This window comes from Siphateles boraxobius, unplaced genomic scaffold, assembly GCF_051911475.1.
Source record: "Siphateles boraxobius isolate OS27281-9 unplaced genomic scaffold, OSU_SipBor_1 120, whole genome shotgun sequence".
NCBI classification, from domain to species: domain Eukaryota; kingdom Metazoa; phylum Chordata; class Actinopteri; order Cypriniformes; family Leuciscidae; genus Siphateles; species Siphateles boraxobius.
Genome location: NW_027508723.1, coordinates 2,089,246 through 2,100,000, shown reverse-complemented (window position 1 = coordinate 2,100,000; position 10,755 = coordinate 2,089,246). Strand labels below are relative to the sequence as shown.

Genomic DNA, 10,755 nt, shown 5'->3' with positions numbered 1-10,755 from the left:
CGAGCAGTTTTGTGGTTAAAAAAAAAAGCAAATCCTTCCCTCATGGGTCAAATTGACCCCTTTAGGAATGAATAAAATGCGAGGAATGCTTCAGTACACATAGAAAAACTAGTGGCAAGAGTCATGAAATATCATGTTATATAACTTTTTTTTCTACAAGAAGTGGCAAAGACACACAATGTAAGATATTTTGAGCTGAATTGCATGCAATTGTGAGTTATTTTGAATTTAAGTTGAATGCGAGGAAATGTGCTTAAATTATCATTTATTGATTGATTTTTTGATCAAATCTAGTAATTTTAAAGGTAAATAAAATTAAAAAATATTATCAAGATAAAATGAAATAAGCTTTCTGGACAAATAAAAAAGAAGTATACTTTTAAGGCTTCGGGTCAACACCGCACTATGAGTGACAGATGCATTACAGGAGCAGTCCTGCCACTCAGAACGAGAGAGCGCATGGCTGGGTCAAGGGTTCGATTCCCAGGTCAACCGGGAACTGATTAAAAGCATTGTAAGTCACTCTGGATAAAGTGAGAGTGAAGACACTGGTGCATCAGCTGTCAGATACTGTAGACGGTCCACGAAAGATGAAGGAGAAATGAATTGCCAGTGTGCCATTTTTAAATATCTTTTTGCTTATGTGGAAGATAATGCATTTCATTCTGAGCGAGTTTGCATTGATAATCATTCATTCATTTGAAGATGTGCCATAGTCTTTTCATTTCTCCCTTCTCATTAACCCATTCTCCCCCTTATCAACTCTTTTTTTTCTTCATTTTATTGTTTTAATTCTTTCACACGCATTAATTTTAAGATAAAGTCTTTGACTTGCATTGCATTTCAAGCATTTTATCCGTTCATGCATTCTCTGGGAATCGAACCCATGACTTTGGTGTCGCTGCCAGAGCCACGCTTTACCGTTTGAGCTACAGGAATGATTTTGGGGTTTTATATGATCTGCATCTTTATCCTCCACTCATTCCCCATGTGCAGGTAAACGTACTCGCTCTGGCCATCTGCACGCGTGAGGCCTACCGGTCAATGAAGGAGAGAAATGTGGACGACGGACACATCATCAACATCAACAGGTACTGCAGTCCTCAAACGCCTGCTTCACTGAGCCAAAAACATCTCCAATTCATTCAACTGTAGAAAAATGACGCTAAAATAGTGATCGGGAGGCGGAGCCAAGGCATTAAGGTCCCGCCCACAATCTTCATTCGCAAGCACAGCTGTCAATCATGACGTTACACCCCAGTTTTTATAGCATCAAATTACGAACTAAAACCAAACGTATTGGAAAAACAAACACTTAAACACACGTCTGCATGATAACAACTACCTATAACTACATTATTTGAAGTGTAATTGGATTTTTTTAGTTTGGCTCACTTCTAGAGTGACCACCATCAAACAAACCAAATGTGGGACATTATAAGTTTGTGTGGGACGATGTGGGACATGTTACCACATAACCTGAAACTGTTATATAATGTTTATCTAACTTAAAAAAAACATTTGTATTCTGCCTTTCAGCTGATAAAAATTCTTTGTTCTTTAGACAGCATTACATCACAATGTAACATAACATGTCTTTATTTTACATGTCATTTAAATTCAACATCACTGAGCCCAAAGGCATCATGCAGATCACTATTTATGACACAGTTCTGACCAAGCCCAACTAAAATCCAACAACATAAATAATGAACAAATAAAATATAAAACATGAAATTAGATCATTGACAGTCTTATATATTAAGAATATATTAAACCAAAAACTTTCATATTTTTAGAAAGGATGTGAATTAAAACAACCACAGCAGGCAATAAGTTGATCATTTCTGTTAAATTTAAATTTCCCGAATTATCCATTTGTTGACAGAAACACATGAATGAATCACCGCTCCACATTTTGATTGACAGCGTCACAACCCACTAGTGACCGTGTTTACTCCTGTGCTTTCAACCATTGGATAGGATTTTAAAAACGGCTGTTGTGTTTGTACTTCTGACGAAGCGCTGTTAAATACAGGTGAAAAACTACACCGCAAAAAGAATAAATAAAGAACGCATGCACGCTTTCTTAATATGATCATTAAAAACCAAGTGCGGGACATTTTCTCAATATGCGACGTGCGGGACAAGAGGCGGAAATGCTGTAAAGTACTACGCAAAAGCGGGACGGGTGCTCACCCTAATCGCATCCCATAGGATTTCATGGAGAGGGCGGGGTTCCCTTTCGTTGTCACTCCGAGTTACGTCGGATGACGACGAATGGGGTTTCGCTTAGAACACCTATCGACTTCGAGTATTACAAAACGAGCCAATGGCAAAGAAATGCCATGGGTCTGCGGAATTTGCATAGCGTATCTCCGCCCTACCTCGTGGGTATAAAAGGAGGACGCCAGCAACATGCAGATATGTTTGAGCTTCGGAGCCAAGAATTTTTCTTCACTCCACAGTCATCTCTGACTTCGCTCTACGAGACGAGCTTCTCTCTCCGATGTTGGTGTGACGGCGATCTGCAGCGAGCTCACAGTGCCTGCTGATCTGTGCAGTGATCTGCCAGTGTGTGTGTGTCTCCCTGTGTGCTTCAACATCGCAGAGTTTTTTTCTCCTCTCTTAAAAGAGCTCGCACGCGGCACGTCTTTTTAAAGACGGCTCGCCCGTGCATTTCTGGTTGCAGCGGACTGGTATCGGACTCTGATGGGCACGAGCGCTGTCTAGTGTGTTGGGCTTTGATCATGCTTGAACAGCGCTCGTGGATGACTCATGTTCTCTTTGGGAACGTGATCATCGCGTCATATATAGGTCGAGACTCGGTGAACTCGCAAGAGTGAGAGTCCCCTCATCCACCCCCCGATCTTCGGCTGGTGGCCAGGGTGACCTGAGAGTGTTGGTCTGGAACAAGGCGCCGACTCTGTGTCCGCGACCCCAGCCCCCCTCTTTAATGACGGTGCCCGCTAGCGAACTGATGATTCCACGAGTCTACCCCCAAAAAAAAAAAAAAAAGGGGTGGCCCGTGTGTTTTCATTTGAAGCTACAGAGGATGATGCTGTGTCTGTAGCAGCATCACTAGGTGGGCTTGATTCTTCTGGAAATGACGACTCGTCATAGCTGCCCCCCTCTGGTGTGCATACGGTTGTGCCTGAGTCTGATCCGGAGATGACGGCCATGCTTTCCCGGGACGATTGGTTTCTGGGTGAGGCCGCCGACCCGCGTCCACGGCAAACCCCAATATCTTTCCTCCCGGACGTGCATGATGAGATCACGGGTCCGCTCGTTGGTCTCATCCGCCTTTCCTCCCCTCAGGGGCCGCTGCCCATGGGTACACTGGGGTCCCCCCGGTTGAACGCTCTGTTGCCATGCTACTGTGTCCTCAGAGTGCTTCCCGGCGCAATCCTAAGCACCCGTCCAAAGCCTGTAGTTCTTTTCGTCTACACTAATCTGTGGCGAAAGGCAGCCGCCCCACTGCATCCCATGACCGTTCTGCTGGTCTACCTGACCCAGATGCTCATGGACATGCAGGAGGGCGGGACTGACCCGAGGCTCTTCAGTGAGCTGCGCGCCGCCACTGACCTTGCTCTCCGAGCGGCGAAAGTGGCCGTACGCTCTCGGAGTCAGGTGATGTTCACCATTCTGGGGCTGACCGGTCTGAGGTGCACGATGTCGGGTGGACCCGTCTGCTCGACACCCCCAGCTCCCAAGTCGGCCTCTTCGGCGGTGCGTTTGAGTGCTTCTGCCCTACAGTTCTCAACCGCCCATGAGCAGATTGAGGTTATTCTGCCCGACGGCCCCGCCGTCCACTCAGATCCCTCAGTCTGCCCACCGCCGAAGGCACCCTCCTACGGTTCCAACCCCGCCCATTCACCCGGGCCTGGCTCTGGAAGACCGTAGGTGGGACGCCACAGCCCTCTCCAGCCCCGCCCCCCGCTAAACGCCGGGTTAGCGGCACTTTTGAGATGGGCTGCTCAGAGATGAGACTCAGTTCTTCCAGGAGTTGGTAGCAGGGCCACTCCTTTCCCCGGTGGAGGGCTGGTGAAGAATCCTTATTCAGAAAGAACTGACTCTCTCGTCTCTGAGCATATAGAGTTCTCGGACGACACAGAGCGCCGCCCACAAGCCGTGCTCTCCTCGTCCCCCTCTGTTCCAGAGGCGGTTGACACGGCGTGCCGTCCACGGACCGCTTCGCCCCTGTCCCCCTCTGTCGCCAGACCCCTGACAGAGCAGGCCCCCGTGGAACGCTGGTCCTTCCCTGGGCTCCTCTGTCAGGGTGCGGTTATGACCTTGCCCCCACACCGGGCCGCTATGCCGTCCACGTCTGGGCCGGTCATTCCGCTTCGCTGCACCACCCGGGGGACGTCTGTGGTTCTTGACGCCGCTGGTACAGTTGGGAGCCTGCCTAGAGCTTCCCTTCTGTTCCGCTGGGTCGCGCGAACCATCGGCTCGGCTTGCGATTCAGTTCGCACGGTCTCCTCCCCGCTTCAGGGGAGTCTGCTCCACTTTGGTCGGTGGCTATGCCCCTATCATGAGAGCGGAGGTTGCTACCCTACTGGCGATGGGTGCGATTGAGACTGTTCCTCCAGCCGAAATGAGGTCCGGGTTTACAGCCCCTACCTCATTGTCCCGGAGAAGTCTGGTGGGTCACGGCCAATCCTGGACCTACGCATCTGAACCGCTCCCTTCACAGGCTGCCGTTCAAGATGCTCCTGGCCAAACGCATTTCTGGATGTGTGCGGCCACAGGATTGGTTTGCAGCGATCGACCTGAAGGACGCCTACTTTTATGTCTTCGTTCTCCTTCGACTCAGACCATACCTACGGTTTGCTGTCAGGGCACGCGCATATCAGTACGCTGTTCTCCCATTCGGGCTAGCCCTGTCTCCTCGCGCCTTCACAGGGGTTGTTGAGGCAGCCCTTGTTCCTCCATGGGAACACGGGGTTCGCATCCTGAACTATCTCGGTGACTGGCTGTCTTAAGCTCACTCCTGAGACCAGGTTTGCGAATACAGGGACCCAGTGTTCCGGCACCTAGCTCGTCTGGGCCTTCGGGTCAACTGGGGAAGGAGTAAACTTTGCCCCGTGCAGAGGATCTCTTTTCTCGGTATGGACTTGGTCGCCTTCTCCACTCAGCCATTGCTGACTTGCCTGAGACTATCAAGCGCAAGAGTGCGGTTCCACTCAAGTTTTTTCAGAGGCTCCTGGGGCATATGGCATCTGCAGCCGCGGTACGTCGCTCAGATTACTTTATATGAGACCGCTTCAGCTTTGGCTTCGCGACCGAGTCCCGAGGTGGGCATGGCAACACGGCACCCTCCGAGTACCAGTTACTCCGACCTGCCGTCAGTACTCACCCCGTGGTCGAACCTCAGTTTTCTACGGGCCCGAGTGCCCCTGGAACGAGCTTCCCGGCATGTTGTTGTCTCAACAGATGCCTCCACGGGCTGGGGCGCCATGCGCAATGGACATGCTGTCACACTCTCATGTTGAGCAGAAATGCTCCTGAAAAATTCTGTGAGATTTATCACACCCAGGTGTTGAGCAAGGTTGCTCCTGAAGCTCAGTGATTCTCGCATGTAGTGTTGAGCAGTATGGCATGTCTATTGCCTCGAGTTGCTGGCAGTACGCCTTGCCCTGCACCGCTTCCGGGCGTTGCTCTGGGGTCAACACGTACTAGTCCGATCAGACAATACCGCCACAGTAGCGTACATCAACCATCAAGGTGGTCTACGCTCGCGCCGTATGTCGCAACTCGCCCGCCACCTCCTCTTATGGAGTCAGAAGCATCTGAGGTCGCTTCGAGCCATTTTCATTCCCGGAGTCCTGAACTGTGCAGCCGACGAGCTCTCACGGCTTCGGCCACTCCCTGGAGAATGGCGACTCCATCCCCAGTCGGTTCAGCTGATTTGGGACCAGTTCGGGGACGTGCAGATAGATCTGTTTGCCTCTCACGACTCGACCCATTGCGCCCAGTTTTATTCCCTGACCGAGGGCACGCTCGGCACGGATGCTCTGGCGCACAGCTGGCCGCAGGGCCGCAAGTATGCGTTTCCCCCAGTGAGCCTTCTTGCGCACACCTTGCGCAAGGTCAGGGAGGACGAGGAGCAGGTCATTCTGGTTGCCCCTTACTGGCCCAACCGGACCTGGTTCCCCGAACTAGTACTCCTTGCGACAGCACCTCCCTGGCCGATCCCTCTGAGGAAGAACCTTCTTTCTCAGGGACGGGGCACCCTATGGCACCCTCGTCCCGATCTTTGGAGCCTCCACGTGTGGCTCCTGGATGGGACGAGGCAGGTTTGAGTACCCTACCACCAGCGGTGGTGGCTACCATCACTTCCGCTAGAGCGTCGTCCACGAGACACGTCTATGCGTTGAAGTGGAACCTCTTCGTCAACTGGTGCTCTTCTCACCGAGAAGACCCCCGGAGATGCTCGATCAGCGTTGTGCTTTCCTTCCTTCAACAGGGGTTGGAGCGAAGGCTGTCTCCCTCCACCCTGAAGGTCTATGTTGCCGCCATTGCCGCACATCATGACCTCATCGAAGGTAAGTCGGTGGGGAAGCACGACCTGGTCACCAGGTTCCTGAGAGGAGCGAGGAGACTAAATCTGCCTCGCCTCCTCTCGTTCCCTCTTGGGACCTCTCAGTGGTTCTAACTGCCCTGAAGAATGCTCCCTTTGAGCCCCTGCAATCAGTCGAGCTTAAGTTCCTGTCTATGAAGACAGCGCTCCTGGTTGCACTGGCCTCCATCAAGAGGGTTGGGGACCTGCACGTATTCTCCGTTGACGAAGCGTGCCTGGAATTTGGGCCGGCTTCCTCTCACGTGATCCTGAGACCCCGGCCTGGATACGTGCCCAAGGTTCCTACCACTCCCTTTCGGGACCAGGTTGTGAACCTGCAAGCGCTGCCCTCGGAGGAGGCAGACCCAGCCTTGGCACTGCTCTGTCCAGTACGTGCTCTCCGCGCCTATGTAGACAGAACGCAGTGTTTCAGGACCTCTGACCAGCTCTTTGTCTGTTATGGTGGGAAGCTGAAGGGAAAGGCTCTCTCCAAGCAGAGGTTGTCTCACTGGATAGTGGACACCATTGCTTTGGGATACCAGCAGCAAGGTCGACCGTGCCCCCTTGGTGTGACTGCCCACTCCACCCGGAGTGTGGCATCCTCTTGGGCTCTAGCGCATGGCGCCTCGCTAACAGACATCTGCAGAGCTGCAGGCTGGGCGACACCTAACACATTCGCCAGATTCTATAATCTCCGAGTGGAGCCTGTGTCCTCTCGCGTACTCGCTTCAACCAGCTTGTACCGGACCCGCTCAGGTGTCTTCGCTTGCTCGCCATTCCACTCCACGGACTGGATACGTGCGATATTTTCCTCAGGTGAGCTTTCCTGAAAGCCCTGAGCTCCTCCAGCACTCCTGACGTCGGCGCCAGTGTCTATTGCCTGTGCGTCGGCTAGGTGCCTCACGTGTGCACGGTCCCTCCTCTGAGCGACCCCCACATGTGTATTTCCACTGTAAGCCTCTCTGAGCATGTGTCTTTCCCTTGGCAAGCCACCTTGCCACCCCTGGGGTTGAAATATTCCACCTGCAGCTGGACACCCCAGTGTTTTCCATATGCTTCCTTCGGGTCATATGTGTATTCTCTAAGTCCCCCCCCCTTTGGGTTGGCATTAATTGCATACTTCCCCTAAGCTTGGGATATGCTTCCCAGTGTACTTTGGTATTCCTGTGATAAATGGAGTCCTTTGTCCAGGCTGACAGGGATCTCGATTTACGCAGGGCACTGGAAGACAGCTGAGAAGGTGGCGTGATTAGACTGGTAACCCCATTCGTCGTCATCCGACGTAACTCGGAGTGACAACGAAAGGGAACGTCTACGGTTACGTATGTAACCCTCGTTCCCTGAGTAGGGAACGGAGACGTTACGTCTGCCTGCCACTTTCCGCTGTACCGCGGGGATCGCCTGAGCTCAGTCTTGGCTCCTCAGCGAAGAAACATATCTGCATGTTGCTGGCGTCCTCCTTTTATACCCACGAGGTAGGGCGGAGATACGCTATGCAAATTCCGCAGACCCATGGCATTTCTTTGCCATTGGCTCGTTTTGTAATACTCGAAGTCGATAGGTGTTCTAAGCGAAACCCCATTCGTCGTCATCCGATGTAACGTCTCCGTTCCCTACTCAGGGAACGAGGGTTACATACGTAACCGTAGACGTTTATGACATACACTGCAACCGGACACCAGGGGCGATCAAGATACTTTAACTTCACTTTTCAGGACACTTGGTTTGAGCTCTTTAACAGCAGAAATATCTGTTCTTTAGTCCTGATGTACACACAAGTCAAGTCACCTTTATTTATATAGCGCTTTTTACAATACAGATTGTTTCAAAGCAGCTTTACAAAGATAACAGGAAAATGATAACACACAATGAAATGATCACACACACACACACACACACCTGAGGCTGTTGTTCATCTTCTCTCGCAGTATGGGAGGTCACAGGATGGTGCCCAGCGCTGACGAACACTTTTACTGCGCCACCAAATACGCTGTGACCGCGATGACAGAAGGATTGAGACAGGAGCTACGGGAGGCCAAAACACACATACGAGCTACGGTGAGCACGCACACAGACTCACACACACACACACACACACACACACACACACAGACACATTCCGGACACGCTAACCAGGTCTTGACCCTCAAACAAGCCTTTAAAGGGTTCTCAGACAGTGAGAATGTCCTCACTTTACTCTCTTTGTCCGACACACACACACACACACACTCAACCACACACACACACACACACTCACACACACTCACACACACACACACACTCACACTCACACACACACACACACACTCACACACACACACACACTCAGTCACACACACACACACACACACTCAGTCACACACACACACACACACACACACACACACACTCAGAGTCACACACACAGAAAACTATACAAACACACTCATAGTCATACACAGACACTCACAGACTCCTACACACACTTAAACACTCACTTGCTCATATACACACACGCACACTCAGACACCCTCACACACAGTCACTTGATCCTACACACACACACACACACACACACACACACACACTCATACACACATGCTGCATACTTTAGATCATGGACTTATTAAATACTAAAATAGGAAAATTACGACAAAGATTAAATATTTTTAAAATGAAATATTTTAAATCAAGTCACAGTGATATTTATAAACCCATCATTGTCATTTCCCTAGAGTATATCACCTGGAATAGTGGAAACTGAGTTTGCCTTCCGGCATCACAACAGTGATCCAGAGAGAGCTGCGGGTGTGTATGAGAGTATAAAGGTAAAGAGACTGTGTGTGTGTGTGTGTGTGTGTGTGTGTGTGTGTGTGTGTGTGTGTGTGTGTGTGTGTGTGTGTGTGTTTGTGTGTGTGTGTGTGTGTGTGTGTGTGTGTGTGTGTGTGTGTGTGTGTGTGTGTGTGTGTGTGTGTGTGTGTGTGTGTGTGTGTGTGTGTGTGTGTGTGTGTCTTTATATTTGTCCAGATGTGTCACTGCCTCACGGATGTTTTTCTTCTTCAGTGTCTGAAAGCAGAAGACATCGCCAGTGCTGTCACATACGTCCTGAGCGCGCCTGCGCATGTTCAAGTAAGTCCACCAGAAATATATACACTACCTGCATTTATTTGATCAAAAATACAGTAAAAATGTGATATTATTACAATGTAAATCAGCTGTTTTCTATGTGAATATATAGTAAAGTGTAATTTATATCCTGTGATCAAAGCTGAATTTTCAGCATCATTACTCCAGTCTTCAGTGTCACATGATCCTTCAGAAATCACTATAATATGATGATTTGATGATCAAGAAACATTTATGATTATTATCAATGTTGAAAATAGTATTTTTTGGTGGAAACCGTGGTGCATTTTATTTTTTCAGGATTCTTTGATCAACAAAGTTGAAAAAGAATCTTTTTTAACATCTTAAATGCTTTTATTTTCAAAAGTATTCATTTCTTTTAAAAAACAATCTTTTGAATTGTACTTTATAACAGTTTCCACCAAAAAATAAATATTGAGCAACAAAAACAAAACATTAAAAAAAACTCAAACCGGTAGTTTACATGCATTCGCAAATTGTGGCGATTATTTAAATAAAATCAAGTATGTATATGCAAATAGTTAATAAACTATACCATGATTTTTTTATTTTTTTTAGTGCAGAAATTTTATGCATGACTGACAAATATAAATCACATTAAAATTACTGTTTTTCTTTTGTTAAAACTGTGGTTAACACACTTTAGTTCAGGGTCCAATTCTCACTATTAATAGCTGTTAATTATCATGCATATTACCAGGATATTGGCTGTTTATTAGTATTAATATTAATGCCTTATTCTGCATGATCATATTCTACATTCCTTAATCCTATAATACCTACATTTAACAACTACCTCACTAACTATTAATAAGCAGTAATTAGGAGTTTATTGAGGCAAAAGTTAATAGTGAGAATTGAACCCTAGACTAAAGTGTGACCAAATTGTGTAATCCAGATGCATGGAAATATAATATGCAATTCAAATACATTCAGGTGAAACTCGAAAAAATTGAATATCGTGCAACATGTATTTCAGTAATTCAAATTACAAGGTGAAACTAATATATTTAGTATATATAACTACATACATATGCATGATTATACTTTTCAGAGGGCCGACATTT

General features: G+C 48.4%; 1 protein-coding gene across 3 annotated transcripts in view; it reads left to right on the top strand.

The window, feature by feature from the left end:
* Positions 1 to 10,755, top strand: part of dhrs11a (dehydrogenase/reductase 11a) — a 32,280-nt gene that overhangs the window by 18,974 nt on the left and 2,551 nt on the right. For all 3 annotated transcript variants that reach the window (XR_013201081.1, XR_013201080.1, XM_077223053.1), the window contains exons 3-6: positions 997 to 1,091; positions 8,491 to 8,620; positions 9,277 to 9,369; positions 9,605 to 9,670. Coding sequence is in view for 1 of the 3 variants with exons in the window: in XM_077223053.1 (XP_077079168.1) it covers positions 997 to 1,091; positions 8,491 to 8,620; positions 9,277 to 9,369; positions 9,605 to 9,670 (384 nt within the window). In the remaining 2 variants the exon portion in view is untranslated. The remainder of the gene's footprint in view (positions 1 to 996; positions 1,092 to 8,490; positions 8,621 to 9,276; positions 9,370 to 9,604; positions 9,671 to 10,755) is intronic.